The sequence below is a fragment of the Thalassophryne amazonica genome, unplaced genomic scaffold, assembly GCF_902500255.1.
Source record: "Thalassophryne amazonica unplaced genomic scaffold, fThaAma1.1, whole genome shotgun sequence".
Classification (NCBI taxonomy): Eukaryota; Metazoa; Chordata; class Actinopteri; order Batrachoidiformes; family Batrachoididae; genus Thalassophryne; species Thalassophryne amazonica.
In genome coordinates, this window is record NW_022986596.1 from 1 (window position 1) to 19,638 (window position 19,638).

Sequence of the window (19,638 nt, forward strand, 5' to 3'; positions counted from 1 at the left end):
TCCAAAGGACAGACCAGGACAGAGCTGGACTTCCTGACCAGCTTGTTCAGTCTCTTTCTCTCCTGCTCTGTGCTGCCCGGGGCCCAACAGACGACAGCATAGAGGAGAGCAGAGGCTACAACAGAGTCGTAGAAGGTCTTAAGCAAAGGCCTGCTCACTCCAAAAGGATCTCAGTCTCCTCAGGAGGTGGAGGCGACTCTGTCCTTTTTTGTACAGGGCGTCGGTGTTGTGAGTCCAGTCCAGTTTGCTGTTGAGGTGAACACCCAGGTATTAGAAACTGTCCACGGTCTTTATGTCCTTCCCCTGGATGTTCACTGGTGGGTGAGGTAGTGGCTTCCTCCTGAAGTCGATCATCATCTCCTTCGTCTTACTGGTGTTGAGACACAAGTGGTGGTGCTCACACCAGTCCATAAAGTCTGTGATGACCGACTGGTACTCCAGCTCGTTCCCCTCAGACACATGGCCCACAATGGCGGAGTCATCAGAGAACTTCTGGAGGTGGCATCTGTCCGTGTTAAAATAAAAATAAAAAAAAAACAACACACCACCCACTGAACACGAACTTGTGCCTTTCAAAAGCTCTGACCGTCAGTCAGCGACTTTACCACTGAGTGACTGAGCTGTTCTTGCCTCATATCAGGAAGGACATGGAAGTATTACAAAAAACAAATACAAATCACACACCATATAAAAAGACCGCATTTATCAAGCGAGCAATACAAATATGATCCGTTGTGTTCCTCTGGTGATGACCCATGGTCACAGACATACAGTCATGAAGTGACATGAATGAGAAGCAGTTCACTTGTCTCATTCACGTCCACATTTGCTGGCACGTCTTCAACTGGCCACACCCGCACGTCTTGCGGACGACGCGCCGCAGGACACCGTGCCATGTGGAACATAGCTCATGTGGGTGACGTGACAGTGAGATCGCCTGCTGCGTGTTCTGATCTGATGGTCCGTTTCAACCTGGGAGCAGCCTGTCCATGCATGCGCGCTCACTGCAGCACATCGTCACAGTGATATATGTTTTTATTTATGTCCACTTCATAACAGCAAACAGACACACGTGTCACAGTGGACAGTTGTTTGTCCATGTCCGTCCAAACACAGTATGTGGTGTCCCACTGGGATGTCCAGATCCACAGATTTCCACAGCTGCTTCAGTGGGAGGATACACCTCCTGTCATCAATCAATCAATTTTTTTTTATATAGCGCCAAATCACAACAAACAGTTGCCCCAAGGCGCTTTATATTGTAAGGCAAAGCCATACAATAATTATGTAAAACCCCAACGGTCAAAACGACCCCCTGTGAGCAAGCACTTGGCTACAGTGGGAAGGAAAAACTCCCTTTTAACAGGAAGAAACCTCCAGCAGAACCAGGCTCAGGGAGGGGCAGTCTTCTGCTGGGACTGGTTGGGGCTGAGGGAGAGAACCAGGAAGAAGACATGCTGTGGAGGGGAGCAGAGATCGATCACTAATGATTAAATGCAGAGTGGTGCATACAGAGCAAAAAGAGAAAGAAACAGTGCATCATGGGAACCCCCCAGCAGTCTACGTCTATAGCAGCATAACTAAGGGATGGTTCAGGGTCACCTGATCCAGCCCTAACTATAAGCTTTAGCAAAAAGGAAAGTTTTAAGCCTAATCTTAAAAGTAGAGAGAGTGTCTGTCTCCCTGATCTGAATTGGGAGCTGGTTCCACAGGAGAGGAGCCTGAAAGCTGAAGGCTCTGCCTCCCATTCTACTCTTACAAACCCTAGGAACTACAAGTAAGCCTGCAGTCTGAGAGCGAAGCGCTCTATTGGGGTGATATGGTACTACGAGGTCCCTAAGATAAGATGGGACCTGATTATTCAAAACCTTATAAGTAAGAAGAAGAATTTTAAATTCTATTCTAGAATTAACAGGAAGCCAATGAAGAGAGGCCAATATGGGTGAGATATGCTCTCTCCTTCTAGTCCCCGTCAGTACTCTAGCTGCAGCATTTTGAATTAACTGAAGGCTTTTTAGGGAACTTTTAGGACAACCTGATAATAATGAATTACAATTGTCCAGCCTAGAGGAAATAAATGCATGAATTAGTTTTTCAGCATCACTCTGAGACAAGACCTTTCTGATTTTAGAGATATTGCGTAAATGCAAAAAAGCAGTCCTACATATTTGTTTAATATGCGCTTTGAATGACATATCCTGATCAAAAATGACTCCAAGATTTCTCACAGTATTACTAGAGGTCAGGGTAATGCCATCCAGAGTAAGGATCTGGTTAGACACCATGTTTCTAAGATTTGTGGGGCCAAGTACAATAACTTCAGTTTTATCTGAGTTTAAAAGCAGGAAATTAGAGGTCATCCATGTCTTTATGTCTGTAAAGTGATCGATCGTCAGGGGTGCCGTGGGTATTTTTCATATTCGCGATTATTTTTCATATTCACGATTACCGTGAATTATTTATTTTATCCACAAAGCATAAAACAACTCAGAATCTGACGTCATTGTGCTGCAGCCTCGCTCTCGTCTTAAGGCGGGACAATAACAAGGAGGCTGACGGCCGATTAAAACAGTGCCGTCTCCTTCAAAAGCCGTCTAAAATGCGGAGCTGTCGGTGTGTGTGTCTGTGCCTGTGTGTGCACGCGCGCGGAGTTAACAGGCTGCAGACTGTGAGGGGAGGGGCTGAGTCAGGGAGGGGAGGGGGTGGGTGAGGGAGGGGAGGGGGTGGGTGAGGGAGGGGAGGGGGTGGGTGAGGGAGATTCCTGAATGCAGGCGCGGAGCAGAGAGAGGATTTTAATGGAGTGAACATGTTAACAAAACGAAAACGTGAAGCTTTTACTTCTCTCTGAACTTTCTCTAAAGGTGTGATTCTGCCGTTACCGTCCTGTTCACACCATGTGCGCGTCGTATGCTGAATTTATGAGATCATGAGATGAAATAAACGGTCAAATATCTTTAAAAACATATTTAAAAAATGAGAATATATGAATGAACTGAGATACACACACAAAAAAAATGTTCAGACGCACAGATTACAAAAAGCAGGTGAGAACTCTGAACTTTAACAGCTGTTATTTTCCAAAGGTATTTATTTGTTCAATCTTGAGCTTAATGCAGTGTTTAAGCACAAAACGTGACTGATGAGGAGAAACAATTTCAGAAATGCAACAGAAACAACCACAAATCAGAAAAAGTTGGGACTGTATGTAAAATGAAGATAAAAATAAAAATGTTGCACCATTCCCAGTTTCTCCACTCACAGAAGCCAAACATTCTTCCAGAGTTGTGTAATTATACTACGATAGTAGAATATAAAGAAGAGAAAAAAAAGAAAAAAAAATAGACAATATATTCGTCAATCGCAATTATTTGTCTGACAATTAATCGTCTCCAGAAATTTCTAATCGTGACAGCCCTACTTGAGATCAGAGCGCAAAATGCTTGAGGATTTTCGAAATGCGATGTTTTCTGTATCGATTTTCTATTGCGATAATTGGGTTTTGCGCAAAACCAGAGGTAATAGCATTATAATATTATTTTAGTTGGTGGTGTGCCGCAGGATTTTGTAAATATAAAAAGGGTGCCGCGACTCAAAAAAGGTTGAAAAACACTGGCCTAAGGGAAGCATGTATAAAGTGAATAAAATTGGTCCTAGCACAGAACCTTGTGGAACTCCATAATTAACTTTAGTCTGTGAAGAAGGTTCCCCATTTACATGAACAAATTGTAATCTATTAGACAAATATGATTCAAACCACCGCAGCGCAGTGCCTTTAATACCTATGGCATGCTCTAATCTCTGTAATAAAATTTTATGGTCAACAGTATCAAAAGCAGCACTGAGGTCTAACAGAACAAGCACAGAGATGAGTCCACTGTCCGAGGCCATAAGAAGATCATTTGTAACCTTCACTAATGCTGTTTCTGTACTATGATGAATTCTAAAACCTGACTGAAACTCTTCAAATAGACCATTCCTCTGCAGATGATCAGTTAGCTGTTTTACAACTACCCTTTCAAGAATTTTTGAGAGAAAAGGAAGGTTGGAGATTGGCCTATAATTAGCTAAGATAGCTGGGTCAAGTGATGGCTTTTTAAGTAATGGTTTAATTACTGCCACCTTAAAAGCCTGTGGTACATAGCCAACTAACAAAGATAGATTGATCATATTTAAGATCGAAGCATTAAATAATGGTAGGGCTTCCTTGAGCAGCCTGGTAGGAATGGGGTCTAATAAACATGTTGATGGTTTGGATGAAGTAACTAATGAAAATAACTCAGAACAATCGGAGAGAAAGAGTCTAACCAAATACCGGCATCACTGAAAGCAGCCAAAGATAACGATACGTCTTTGGGATGGTTATGAGTAATTTTTTCTCTAATAGTTAAAATTTTGTTAGCAAAGAAAGTCATGAAGTCATTACTAGTTAAAGTTAATGGAATACTCAGCTCAATAGAGCTCTGACTCTTTGTCAGCCTGGCTACAGTGCTGAAAAGAAACCTGGGGTTGTTCTTATTTTCTTCAATTAGTGATGAGTAGAAAGATGTCCTAGCTTTACGGAGGGCTTTTTTATAGAGCAACAGACTCTTTTTCCAGGCTAAGTGAAGATCTTCTAAATTAGTGAGATGCCATTTCCTCTCCAACTTACGGGTTATCTGCTTTAAGCTACGAGTATGTGAGTTATACCACGGAGTCAGACACTTCTGATTTAAAGCTCTCTTTTTTAGAGGAGCTACAGCATCCAAAGTTGTCTTCAATGAGGATGTAAAACTATTGACGAGATACTCTATCTCACTTACAGAGTTTAGGTAGCTACTCTGCACTGTGTTGGTATATGGCATTAGAGAACATAAAGAAGGAATCATATCCTTAAACCTAGTTACAGCGCTTTCTGAAAGACTTCTAGTGTAATGAAACTTATTCCCCACTGCTGGGTAGTCCATCAGAGTAAATGTAAATGTTATTAAGAAATGATCAGACAGAAGGGAGTTTTCAGGGAATACTGTTAAGTCTTCTATTTCCATACCATAAGTCAGAACAAGATCTAAGATATGATTAAAGTGGTGGGTGGACTCATTTACTTTTTGAGCAAAGCCAATAGAGTCTAATAATAGATTAAATGCAGTGTTGAGGCTGTCATTCTCAGCATCTGTGTGGATGTTAAAATCGCCCACTATAATTATCTTATCTGAGCTAAGCACTAAGTCAGACAAAAGGTCTGAAAATTCACAGAGAAACTCACAGTAACGACCAGGTGGACGATAGATAATAACAAATAAAACTGGTTTTTGGGACTTCCAATTTGGATGGACAAGACTAAGAGTCAAGCTTTCAAATGAATTAAAGCTCTGTCTGGGTTTTTGATTAATTAATAAGCTGGAATGGAAGATTGCTGCTAATCCTCCGCCCCGGCCCGTGCTACGAGCATTCTGACAGTTAGTGTGACTCGGGGGTGTTGACTCATTTAAACTAACATATTCATCCTGCTGTAACCAGGTTTCTGTAAGGCAGAATAAATCAATATGTTGATCAATTATTATATCATTTACCAACAGGGACTTAGAAGAGAGAGACCTAATGTTTAATAGACCACATTTAACTGTTTTAGTCTGTGGTGCAGTTGAAGGTGCTATATTATTTTTTCTTTTTGAATTTTTATGCTTAAATAGATTTTTGCTGGTTATTGGTGGTCTGGGAGCAGGCACCGTCTCTACGGGGATGGGGTAATGAGGGGATGGCAGGGGGAGAGAAGCTGCAGAGAGGTGTGTAAGACTACAACTCTGCTTCCTGGTCCCAACCCTGGATAGTCACGGTTTGGAGGATTTAAGAAAATTGGCCAGATTTCTAGAAATGAGAGCTGCTCCATCCAAAGTGGGATGGATGCCGTCTCTCCTAACAAGACCAGGTTTTCCCCAGAAGCTTTGCCAATTATCTATGAAGCCCACCTCATTTTTTGGACACCACTCAGACAGACAGCAATTCAAGGAGAACATGCGGCTAAACATGTCACTCCCGGTCTGATTGGGGAGGGGCCCAGAGAAAACTACAGAGTCCGACATTGTTTTTGCAAAGTTACACACCGATTTAATGTTAATTTTAGTGACCTCCGATTGGCGTAACCGGGTGTCATTACTGCCGACGTGAATTACAATCTTACCAAATTTATGCTTAGCCTTAGCCAGCAGTTTCAAATTTCCTTCAATGTCGCCTGCTCTGGCCCCCGGAAGACAATTGACTATGGTTGCTGGTGTCGCTAACTTCACATTTCTCAAAACAGAGTCGCCAATAACCAGAGTTTGATCCTCGGCGGGTGTGTCGTCGAGTGGGGAAAAACGGTTAGAGATGTGAACAGGTTGGCGGTGTACACAGGGCTTCTGTTTAGGGCTACGCTTCCTCCTCACAGTCACCCAGTCAGCCTGCTTTCCCGGCTGCTCGGGATCTGCCAGGGGGTAACTAACGGCGGCTAAGCTACCTTGGTCCGCACCAACTACAGGGGCCTGGCTAGCTGTAGAATTTTCCACGGTGTGGAGCCGAGTCGCCAATTCGCCCAGCCTGGCCTCCAAAGCTACGAATAAGCTACACTTATTACAAGTACCGTTACTGCTAAAGGAGGCCGAGGAATAACTAAACATTTCACACCCAGAGCAGAAAAGTGCGGGAGAGACAGGAGAAGCCGCCATGCTAAATCGGCTAAGAGCTAGTAGCTACGTTAGCTAGCGGATTCCTAAAAACACGCAAAGTGAATAATGTGTAAATAATTTAGAGGTGATTCAGCAGAAGGAGTGCTTTAGTTAAGGCACGTAAAGATTACACTGGGAAACAAATCGTAATCTAGATAACTAGATCAATCTAACTGCGCAGATTAAACAGCTAACAGATACAGAAAAACACCGCTGTGCTCCGGAACAGGAAGTGATACAATACCGCAGTGAGAGCCAACCACCAGTAGAGGCAAGCACACATACCAAAGCCACACTCGTGTGGGACTTAGACAAATTTCTCTGTGAGTATGAAGGTGATTGCCTGCCATCTGTTGCCGTGCCAAGAGTGCGACTGGCCACACATTTTCTAAGTGCCATGCGAGCGGTGTTAGATGTTCGTGCGTGTCACCTGGAATTTGGCTGACACCTGTCGCGAGAGGGTGCGATGGGTTCACACAGTGCACACTTTGTCTTTCAGGCACTTGTGTGTGCAAATAGTTGTAGCAACAGGTGTAGGAGGCGTTGGAGGCAGGGACGACATTACACGGTTTGCACACGATTCCTGCATCATGCGCACTAAGTGTGCACTTCGTCCAAACTTCACACTATGTGTGAAGGGGCCCTACCAAATGACATGAAGTTAAGCCACCAATAAATAAATAAAACAAAATATCTTGGGCTCACTGGGGTTTTTTTTATTTGCATTTTCCATCCCATTTTTGTGATTTGGAGTTGTACTTTTTAAATGACAAAAATCTATTATATTACTCAGTCATTAAATAAGATCAAGATAAACAGGATCTGTCATTAAAAATCACACGGCTAAATTCTTTACTGATGTAATTCTGATTAGATATGGTCACAATTAAAAAAAAAGAAGTGTTTTTTGTTGCATGGAGAACCAAACCCAAAGCGACGCCGCTGCATCACGTGCACACACCTTCCAACTGCTCCTCTCTGACCACCGACACTTTATGGCTCTGAAATGGGAAACAGGAAGTCCATCCAAGATATAATTAACATTCAAACAGATTTTTCTTTTCTGATTCAGTGTGCTTTATTTTATGCTAAAACCTTTTTGAATTTGTGAAAGTTTGTCATGAGATCACTGCATGTGAAGCCCATCAAAGCTGTGTTCCTTCTTTCATGCTGATAATTACCGCTTGACCATTTTCCATAAACTTTCCAGACACAAGATACGTGGCGTGAAGTTGAGCTGCGCTTTCCTTCCTCTTGTGGTCCAAGTAATGGAAGAGCATTCTGTAAACACACATTTTACCATGTCAGCAATTAAACTTTCCTCCATGATCATGTTCAAGTTTCTAAAATGGGAGATGATCTTTGTTTTCTGCTGTGTTTTATATATTATCTCAGGAGTTGGACTGACGGAACCACACACAGTGATGACAGTGTGACTGTTGAAAGACTTAATTTGGAGCTTCACGTCTGTGTTTTCAAAGAGAAGTTTAAATCAAAGCATCACTCACTGTTTAGCCGTGTTGACGTGGACCCCCAGAGTGAGACTCAGCCATTTATAGGTCACCTGTGAAACAGAAAGCCCGGCTTAACAACACGTCTCTTTAGATGATTTACCATGGGTCAGGTCTGGACGCATGTGCATACACCACACTACAGAACCACCTTAGGACCTGGATGGTAAACACCCAGGCAGAACACTGGTCCATCTCCACCCCTTGACCACAGCCATCTATTTCCCTTTCAGCTAGGTGAAACATGGGCATCCTCTGGCTTCCTCCAGCTGCCAGGGTCCTCAACACGGAGGCACTTGCATGCTGGACCATGACCAGAGAAACTCACCATATGGCTAAAATGTTGCCAACATTGTCTCAAAATGCAAGTGATAATCATCACCTTGTTACCTAAGCAACCATTTATCTGAGGATCTGAACAAACTGAGTACCAAAAACATTCAGTTACCACCTTAGGACACTGGTCAGCATCCAAGTCTCACCAACCACAAATGAGGACAATAAGCAACAGGACCAAAAAGACTTGGACCTTCGTTCCCCTACAAAGGTATCGCCATCACCAAACTTCATGTCATGTCCAGTGAGCTCACGACGCCGTAAGATCTCTCCAGGCGTCTCCCGAGCTGACACGCCAAGAACACACAAAAAAATTGCTAAATCATGGATAAATAAATTAAATATAAATACATGACTAAATATCCTGCAGCAGGCAGGTCACGTGTACAGTCACAGAGTCCATCTGTACGTGTCTGTGTTTAAGTAGACAAACGGTGAAGCACCTTATTTCTTCAAGGAAACAGAGATTATTTCACTGGCACAGGCTTCAAGAGGTACATAAAAAAAAAAAACAGTGAAACAAACCAAAATACTTTTACTGAGAGGATCAACTGTCTACAAACTAAACATCAAACTGGCATGAATTCAGTTTTCGAACACGTGTACAAGCTCCCCTGAAGGAAAAACTATAGATCACAAATATGCAATAATTAAAAAAAAAAGGAAAACATGAAGTATTGTTCAACAAACATGAGTTGAATCTACTCGAAAGTTTACTTCTTTAAACGTGGCTGAACGAACCGGATCAACTGCGACCAAACGAAAAACAGAGTGACTATTTTCACCGTACGGTGGAAATATTCAATTAAATTCAATTCAATTTTATTTATATAGCGCCAAATCACAACAAACAGTTGCCCCAAGGTGCTTTATATTGTTAGGCAAAGCCATACAATAATTACGGAAAAACCCCAAAGGTCAAAACGACCCCCTGTGAGCAAGCACTTGGCGACAGTGGGAAGGAAAAACTCCCTTTTAACAGGAAGAAACCTCCAGCAGAACCAGGCTCAGGGAGGGGCAGTCTTCTGCTGGGACTGGTTGGGGCTGAGGGAGAGAACCAGGAAAAAGACATGCTGTGGAGGGGAGCAGAGATCAATCACTAATGATTAAATGCAGAGTGGTGCATACAGAGCAAAAAGAGAAAGAAACACTCTGCATCATGGGAACCCCCCAGCAGTCTACGTCTATAGCAGCATAACTAAGGGATGGTTCAGGGTCACCTGATCCAGCCCTAACTATAAGCTTTAGCAAAAAAGGAAAGTTTTAAGCCTAATCTTAAAAGTAGAGAGGGTGTCTGTCTCCCTGATCTGAATTGGGAGCTGGTTCCACAGGAGAGGAGCCTGAAAGCTGAAGGCTCTGCCTCCCATTCTACTCTTACAAACCCTAGGAACTACAAGTAAGCCTGCAGTCTGAGAGCGAAGTGCTCTATTGGGGTGATATGGTACTATGAGGTCCCTAAGATAAGAAGGGACCTGATTATTCAAAACCTTATAAGTAAGAAGAATAATTTTAAATTCTATTCTAGAATTAACAGGAAGCCAACAGAAATAGTCTCGTAAGTTATTTTCACCGTACGGTGATACTAGTGTGTCAGGCTATTTTCACCATATGTATCAGCCATTCAGAGGCCAGGCAGAAACTGTGACGTAGTATCCGGTCCAGTTTGAACTGACCTCATTTCTACCATTAGAGCGATAGCGTGTGGACGTGTGATACTTCAAGTTGAGAGATTTTGTTGATCAGAGTAATATTATAGACTGTAGAGGAATGGCGAACCAAGAATCAAATACAAGTACAAATGAAGCTTTCCAAGTTCATCTGGCAAATCAGAAGTTCAGCAGCTTCAAAGCTTTCGAGAGCAGCTTCAAGGAGTTTCAGAAGGTAAGTAATTGTATACTTGTTTTCACTGTTTTCCGGTGTTATTTTGATCCTGATTTTGTTTCTTGGAAGTGTAATTATTTACTTCATGTACTTTTTAACTTGATAACTGTGTATTTAAAGTATGGCAAGATCGGATAGAAACACCACGCTAGGAAAACAAATGGCCTGTACCCCCACATACGATTCAAAATGGCGCCCACTAGGCCAGATAATATGTAGTGTTTCAGCTATCAGCTTGGAAGTATATTCTTTACTTTGTGTTCTTTTTACTTGGTGATTGTGTGTTTAAAGTGCGGCAAGATCGGATAGAAATACCGCACTAGGAAAAAAGCATGAGATTCAAAGTGGCGCCTGTTGGGCCAGATGCTAGTGTTTTGTCTAAGTTATTTTATGGGATCAAGTTATCTCCTCTGAATTGTGCATTAGACATCATACAATTTCCCTATAATAACACATGCAGGTTCATAAATGTCACTCGTGTATGCATCTTTTCTCTTTTCAGGACACTGGCAGTGTTTTTCGGATCAAATCATCTTCCTCAGTTGCTGTGGAGAACAAGCGAAGGAAGACCCCTATTCCTGACTGTTTTACGTATGGCTCAATTTCATACTGTTGTGTGCATTATGGAAAACCCAAGGTCCAAGGCCACGAAGTGCGACCAAAGCAAAGCTGAGTCTCCATAACAGTCAAATACATGTTGTTACATGATTAGTCCATGAGGTAATTCTCAGTACTTTAATGAATATGTATGGAACATTACATGTGTGTTTTCAACACTATGTGTTATGGCATGTGATGTACTGGTAGCGCCACCTATGCTCCGGGAGAAATTGACCAGAATATGTTAAATCATAATACATTCTGTAATTCAAGAATAAATGTATATACCATTTTCAAAATTTATTCCAAGTGTACAGTGTGTCTGATGTTGTTAGTTCACCCCTAAACTGAATTTTAGAGAGAACAGATTACCTTCAGCTCTTGCCATTTGTTGTTCTGTACATTTGTAATGCCCTTACCAACTCACAGGAATTTTAATGTTGTCATCAGTTGGCTGGTAAATTTTTTTTCTTCATAAAAACTACTAACTGGATTTTTGCTGTGGGAGTACCCAGAAGAGTCAAGAAATTGATCTGTGTGCAAATGGGTTGCATTGTGCCACCTACAACATGCACAGTGCATAGTCATGCCATACTCCTTCATGTAATTCATACATCACTGTAATGGTGTTTCTATTGTTATGTTGCAGGTACCTGCCATTTGGTTGTGGAGCATTGGTATCACTCTCCTATTCAGGGGGCTTTCTGGTAGTGACAAAGTCGAATATGGAGCACAATCACAGTTTGGATGCTGAAACTGCTGTGTTTTATCCTTCAAATCGACGTTTGGATGGGAATCAGCTTCAAGGTGTTTGTGACATATGGAGTTAAAATTGTCTCATTAATATTTGTAAATGCACACAGGGTGATCTACAAATAATCATTGATTTGCAAATGTGTTCAGACATCCACAAATGCAAATTTCATATTTGTAACTTGTAAATTGGTCTTTGCAAATAATGTTGTATTTGCAAATATAAAACTTAATTTGTAAAAAAAAAAAATTACATTTGTAAAACTGGAAATTGTATTTGTGAATTGAGTTTCAGCATTTGTGGATCACCAATTACACACATTCATTGCTTTCCTCTGTGACGTCATTTTGAGACATTCTTTTCACAAACACAGATCCACAAACAAATGCCAACTGATTTACAAATACACACTCATGCACACTGGATATCCACTAGATGGCAGTGTGGTTCCAGTCATTGATGTGGCTGAAACTATATGCTCCCAGATGAGAGAAGACCGACATTTCAGAATAAATCATTTCACATTACCGTAATGGAGGCGTCTGATGGATGGGTATCTATGTGGTGATATTGTCTGCAAGGTCAATTATTTTTTAAAATTATGATGTGTCTGCGGATTTCATCATGGGGAGGGGGGCGGGGGTGTTAGTGCTGTACTCTTTAACGCAGTGGTTCAAATAAGCGGCTTAAACAGCATTGCACCTGTGCATGCTCCATGACACAGACATGCTGCAAAATTCTTCTTTTAAAAACTTGAAAGTTCTAAAAGTTTGCGATGTACACATGCTACATTTAGCTAAGCATCACACACAGGAACATCACACATCACACAGGAACCACACAGTGTCACCGCAGCAACCAACCAGAGTCCCGCTTTACGACAACTGTCGCAACAGCCAGGCTTTGAGTGGCATTTATTCTCGAAACTATGCGGATCCGAGGAAACTGATTTGTATCTACACAGATCAGCGTCCGCGGACTTATAAAACTTGCATGATGTCATAAAAAAAGAACGCTTTGCGATAAGCATTTTAAAAACTCAGTAGCGATCACGATTAAAGAGTCATCTGGGAGCATATAGTTTCAGCCACATCAATGAATGAAACCACACTGCCATCTAGTGGACATCCAGTGTGCATGAGTGTGTATTTGTAAATCAGTCAGCATTTGTTTGTGGATCTGTGTTTGCGAAAAGAATGTCTCAAAATGACGTCACAGAGGAAAGCAATGAATGCGTGTAATTGGTGATCCACAAATGCTGAAACTCATTTTACAAATACAATTTCCAGTTTTACAAATGTAATTTTTTTTTTTTTTTACAAATTAAGTTTTCTATTTGCAAATACAACATTATTTGCAAAGACTAATTTACAAGTTACAAATATGAAATTTGCATTTGTGGATATCTGAACACATCTGCAAATCAATGATTATTTGTAGATCACCCTGTGTGCATTTACAAATATTAATGAGACAATTTTAACTCCATAGTGACATATTTGCTCTGAATCCTGGTGTCAAACAGCTGAAAGAGTTTGTCTCCACAAGTACAAGTAAACAGAGATCCACTGATTCAGTGGATTGGCTGTGAAACTTGTGAACAGTGGTTTCACTCCTGTTGTGTTGGTGTGCATGACCCTGAGACAATATACGTGTGCGCTGTGTATGAGGAGTTGACCGTGTGACATTATATGTGTATGCTTACTCTGAAAGTGAAGTATTGATATGTGTTTCATGTGGATCAAGTGTTACATGATGTGCATGCACATATTTAGTTGCTAGAGGACCGTTAGTTACCCCCTGGCAGATCCCGAGCAGCCGGGAAAGCAGGCTGACTGGGTGACTGTGAGGAGGAAGCGTAGTTCTAAACAGAAGCCCTGTGTACACCGCCAACCCGTTCACATCTCTAACCGTTTTTCCCCACTCGACGACACACCCGCCGAGGATCAAACTCTGGTTATTGGCGACTCTGTTTTGCGAAATGTGAAGTTAGCGACACCAGCAACCATAGTCAATTGTCTTCCGGGGGCCAGAGCAGGCGACACTGAAGGAAATTTGAAACTGCTGGCTAAGGCTAAGCGTAAATTTGGTAAGATTGTAATTCACGTCGGCAGTAATGACACCCGGTTACGCCAATCGGAGGTCACTAAAATTAACATTGAATCGGTGTGTAACTTTGCAAAAACAATGTCGGACTCTGTAGTTTTCTCTGGGCCCCTCCCCAATCAGACCGGGAGTGACATGTTTAGCCGCATGTTCTCCTTGAATTGCTGGCTGTCTGAGTGGTGTCCAAAAAATGAGGTGGGCTTCATAGATAATTGGCAAAGCTTCTGGGGAAAACCTGGTCTTGTTAGGAGAGACGGCATCCATCCCACTTTGCATGGAGCAGCTCTCATTTCTAGAAATCTGGCCAATTTTCTTAAATCCTCCAAACCGTGACTATCCAGGGTTGGGACCAGGAAGCAGAGTTGTAGTCTTACACACCTCTCTGCAGCTTCTCTCCCCCTGCCATCCCCTCATTACCCCATCCCCGTAGAGACGGTGCCTGCTCCCAGACTACCAATAACCAGCAAAAATCTATTTAAGCATAAAAATTCAAAAAGAAAAAATAATATAGCACCTTCAACTGCACCACAGACTAAAACAGTTAAATGTGGTCTATTAAACATTAGGTCTCTCTCTTCTAAGTCCCTGTTGGTAAATGATATAATAATTGATCAACATATTGATTTATTCTGCCTTACAGAAACCTGGTTACAGCAGGATGAATATGTTAGTTTAAATGAATCAACACCCCTGAGTCACACTAACTGTCAGAATGCTCGTAGCACGGGCCGGGGCGGAGGATTAGCAGCAATCTTCCATTCCAGCTTATTAATTAATCAAAAACCCAGACAGAGCTTTAATTCATTTGAAAGCTTGACTCTTAGTCTTGTCCATCCAAATTGGAAGTCCCAAAAACCAGTTTTATTTGTTATCATCTATCGTCCACCTGGTCGTTACTGTGAGTTTCTCTGTGAATTTTCAGGCCTTTTTGTCTGACTTAGTGCTTAGCTCAGATAAGATAATTATAGTGGGCAATTTTAACATCCACACAGATGCTGAGAATGACAGCCTCAACACTGCATTTAATCTATTATTAGACTCTATTGGCTTTGCTCAAAAAGTAAATGAGTCCACCCACCACTTTAATCATATCTTAGATCTTGTTCTGACTTATGGTATGGAAATAGAAGACTTAACAGTATTCCCTGAAAACTCCCTTCTGTCTGATCATTTCTTAATAACATTTACATTTACTCTGATGGACTACCCAGCAGTGGGGAATAAGTTCCATTACACTAGAAGTCTTTCAGAAAGTGCTGTAACTAGGTTTAAGGATATGATTCCTTCTTTATGTTCTCTAATGCCATATACCAACACAGTGCAGAGTAGCTATCTAAACTCTGTAAGTGAGATAGAGTATCTCGTCAATAGTTTTACATCCTCATTGAAGACAACTTTGGATGCTGTAGCTCCTCTAAAAAAGAGAGCTTTAAATCAGAAGTGCCTGACTCCGTGGTATAACTCACAAACTCGTAGCTTAAAGCAGATAACCCGTAAGTTGGAGAGGAAATGGCGTCTCACTAATTTAGAAGATCTTCACTTAGCCTGGAAAAAGAGTCTGTTGCTCTGTAAAAAAGCCCTCCGTAAAGCTAGGACATCTTTCTACTCATCACTAATTGAAGAAAATAAGAACAACCCCAGGTTTCTTTTCAGCACTGTAGCCAGGCTGACAAAGAGTCAGAGCTCTATTGAGCTGAGTATTCCATTAACTTTAACTAGTAATGACTTCATGACTTTCTTTGCTAACAAAATTTTAACTATTAGAGAAAAAATTACTCATAACCATCCCAAAGACGTATCGTTATCTTTGGCTGCTTTCAGTGATGCCGGTATTTGGTTAGACTCTTTCTCTCCGATTGTTCTGTCTGAGTTATTTTCATTAGTTACTTCATCCAAACCATCAACATGTTTATTAGACCCCATTCCTACCAGGCTGCTCAAGGAAGCCCTACCATTATTTAATGCTTCGATCTTAAATATGATCAATCTATCTTTGTTAGTTGGCTATGTACCACAGGCTTTTAAGGTGGCAGTAATTAAACCATTACTTAAAAAGCCATCACTTGACCCAGCTATCTTAGCTAATTATAGGCCAATCTCCAACCTTCCTTTTCTCTCAAAAATTCTTGAAAGGGTAGTTGTAAAACAGCTAACTGATCATCTGCAGAGGAATGGTCTATTTGAAGAGTTTCAGTCAGGTTTTAGAATTCATCATAGTACAGAAACAGCATTAGTGAAGGTTACAAATGATCTTCTTATGGCCTCGGACAGTGGACTCATCTCTGTGCTTGTTCTGTTAGACCTCAGTGCTGCTTTTGATACTGTTGACCATAAAATTTTATTACAGAGATTAGAGCATGCCATAGGTATTAAAGGCACTGCGCTGCGGTGGTTTGAATCATATTTGTCTAATAGATTACAATTTGTTCATGTAAATGGGGAATCTTCTTCACAGACTAAAGTTAATTATGGAGTTCCACAAGGTTCTGTGCTAGGACCAATTTTATTCACTTTATATATGCTTCCCTTAGGCAGTATTATTAGACGGTATTGCTTAAATTTTCATTGTTACGCAGATGATACCCAGCTTTATCTATCCATGAAGCCAGAGGACACACACCAATTAGCTAAACTGCAGGATTGTCTTACAGACATAAAGACATGGATGACCTCTAATTTCCTGCTTTTAAACTCAGATAAAACTGAAGTTATTGTACTTGGCCCCACAAATCTTAGAAACATGGTGTCTAACCAGATCCTTACTCTGGATGGCATTACCCTGACCTCTAGTAATACTGTGAGAAATCTTGGAGTCATTTTTGATCAGGATATGTCATTCAAAGCGCATATTAAACAAATATGTAGGACTGCTTTTTTGCATTTACGCAATATCTCTAAAATCAGAAAGGTCTTGTCTCAGAGTGATGCTGAAAAACTAATTCATGCATTTATTTCCTCTAGGCTGGACTACTGTAATTCATTATTATCAGGTTGTCCTAAAAGTTCCCTAAAAAGCCTTCAGTTAATTCAAAATGCTGCAGCTAGAGTACTGACGGGGACTAGAAGGAGAGAGCATATCTCACCCATATTGGCCTCTCTTCATTGGCTTCCTGTTAATTCTAGAATAGAATTTAAAATTCTTCTTCTTACTTATAAGGTTTTGAATAATCAGGTCCCATCTTATCTTAGGGACCTCGTAGTACCATATCACCCCAATAGAGCGCTTCGCTCTCAGACTGCAGGCTTACTTGTAGTTCCTAGGGTTTGTAAGAGTAGAATGGGAGGCAGAGCCTTCAGCTTTCAGGCTCCTCTCCTGTGGAACCAGCTCCCAATTCAGATCAGGGAGACAGACACCCTCTCTACTTTTAAGATTAGGCTTAAAACTTTCCTTTTTGCTAAAGCTTATAGTTAGGGCTGGATCAGGTGACCCTGAACCATCCCTTAGTTATGCTGCTATAGACGTAGACTGCTGGGGGGTTCCCATGATGCAGTTTCTTTCTCTTTTTGCTCTGTATGCACCACTCTGCATTTAATCATTAGTGATCGATCTCTGCTCCCCTCCACAGCATGTCTTTTTCCTGGTTCTCTCCCTCAGCCCCAACCAGTCCCAGCAGAAGACTGCCCCTCCCTGAGCCTGGTTCTGTTGGAGGTTTCTTCCTGTTAAAAGGGAGTTTTTCCTTCCCACTGTAGCCAAGTGCTTGCTCACAGGGGGTCGTTTTGACCGTTGGGGTTTTACATAATTATTGTATGGCCTTGCCTTACAATATAAAGTGCCTTGGGGCAACTGTTTGTTGTGATTTGGCGCTATATAAAAAAAATTGATTGATTGATCTCAGTGTTGTGTGACCATGAGACACTTGTGTGTGCTGACTGTGAAGGTGAAGTACTAGGTGTGTGTTACAAGATGTGCATGGACATATTTTACTTACCAGAGGACTGAACTCAGTGTTGTGTGACCGTGATACTTATAAAGGCTGGAATGATCATTTACCCATTTCATGATCTTTGTAAAGTCCATGTTTTTGTATATTTTTGGTCCAGTTGGCAAAAGCTGTATATATGTAGTGACTTATGCATGCAGTATTAGATGGTGGATACTTAATAAAGATTTGTAAAAGACTTTGCTATTTTGTTGTTATTAACTTTAGTAACACAGTAAGAGGCATTACATTTCCAGACCAAGTGTTACTCTTTAGGAGTAAGACTTAGTCTATATATCAAATCACCAAATTTTGGAGATGGTTCAACATTTTCACAAGAGTACAAGAGGCATCAATTACAACCAAAGAACAACTTTATGAAATTGTGCATTATTCGAGTATATAACTGTAACCTAAATCTGTCAGTATGCCTGACTTTCACATCTGATTATCATTTTATATGATAATAATGAAAAGTGTACATCAGAATTTGCACTCTTGATCTTTGGGCTGTAACTTAAATGCTCATTTGCATTAATTTAATTGTAATTTCATTAACATACCCTTAAGGTACTAATCACTGCTATAGCAGTGCTACCCTGAATCAATATGAGGATAACATTTGAATTCCTTGCAAAGAGAGCTTTCATTCAAGTACCGACATGCCTGGTCCAAAATGACTGGTTATCAAGTTGAAAAAATGACCTACGTCAACAGCTTTCCGATGTGTCCAGAGCAAGCAAAGGAAAGCTGTTGACTCAGCTTTTAATTCAAGTTTAAGGGTAAACTAGTAAGTATTAAAGGTTTCCAGAATCAGCAATCATGAAACAAATTATAACCTTAGTATTTTTTTAACTCCTGTTTTTAAAATATTTTTGTGAATTAAAAAAAATGTTTTGCATATTCAATCACAAAGGAAATAGTTTCTTTCCATAACTGAGTCAATGAAGCTGACACAGGAGATAAGCTATATTACATACAGCATACATGATTAACACACGAGACGACACCCATTTTTGAAGTTGTGCACTGTTACAAAATTACCCAGATCAGTAGGTAATTTTTGTGGGCTTGTAAATCACTGTACTGTGAAAGTGGCCTATTATTATCATAGTCTGAATTGATAATACAGAGATAACCATACGGTGAAAATAGCATCATCCAACGAAAAATTCGGATCAAACTCTGTGTTCGCAGCAGGTCAGAGGAGAAAATCCTTCAAAACATACACCGATCTTTCCAACACCACCTCAGAAAGGCACAGAAAACCCGAACCGATACCTCGCTGATAGATGAATGTGTCATTTATCAATAAAACTTAAAATAGGCCGTTTTTTGAACGGAGATCAATAGTTCGATCGATGCTAGCTCAGCTAAAAGTTAGCAGGTCAACGTTACTGGCTAAAGCAGCGTCAGTCTGCGAGTGAAGAGCGGACTCACTATCTTGTTGTCATCGTTCACAAATTCATCGATATTATCCAGATAAAGCTCGTCCATGGTGACAAATTATCTGAAGCGTTTTACTGCGCGGGAAAGAGCTTTATTTACTTCCGGTCTGCGGTCACGTGCTCCGGTTCTTCGCTCTTAAATAATATAAGGCAGGCTCCCTCTGCAGGTCAACACAATTATTGCTAGACACACTGTCAAAAAGTTTATCGTCGGTTTGGAAAACGTTCCGGTGTTCTGACGAGATGTCGCTGTGGAGAAGCAGCCCAGTTCTCTCCATAGACATTATAAAGAGTAGACGCAGAGTCGCATGTGCCAAGCCAACTGTGCCACAAATACGCCACTTTCAGTTACCTATCACCAAACACCGCAGAGCTGTCTTGTAATGTTATTTTATTTTATTT

The 19,638-nt window shown here is 41.1% G+C and overlaps 1 protein-coding gene across 1 annotated transcript; it reads right to left on the reverse strand.

The window, feature by feature from the left end:
• Positions 1-7,539: 7,539 nt before the first annotated feature.
• Positions 7,540-19,362, reverse strand: LOC117506308 (DNA polymerase delta subunit 3-like). The gene is made up of 4 exons (XM_034165797.1): positions 19,229-19,362; positions 8,189-8,244; positions 7,862-7,961; positions 7,540-7,681 (listed from the first exon to the last, which is right to left on the reverse strand). The coding sequence occupies exons 1-4, from the start codon at positions 19,283-19,285 to the stop codon at positions 7,628-7,630; spliced, it is 267 nt and encodes an 88-aa protein (XP_034021688.1). The 5' UTR covers positions 19,286-19,362; the 3' UTR covers positions 7,540-7,627.
• Positions 19,363-19,638: the final 276 nt, after the last annotated feature.

Bases quoted from the DNA above. Each gene is read 5' to 3' on its own strand.
- LOC117506308 (XM_034165797.1), bottom strand. From the start codon at position 19,285: ATGGACGAGCTTTATCTGGATAATATCGATGAATTTGTGAACGATGAC. The intron at 8,245-19,228 runs GTGAGTCCGCTC...TCTGTTTCACAG, and splicing joins TGAACGATGACAACAAGATA to GTGACCTATAAATGGCTGAG. The intron at 7,962-8,188 runs GTGAGTGATGCT...GTGTGTTTACAG, and splicing joins CACGTCAACACGGCTAAACA to AATGCTCTTCCATTACTTGG.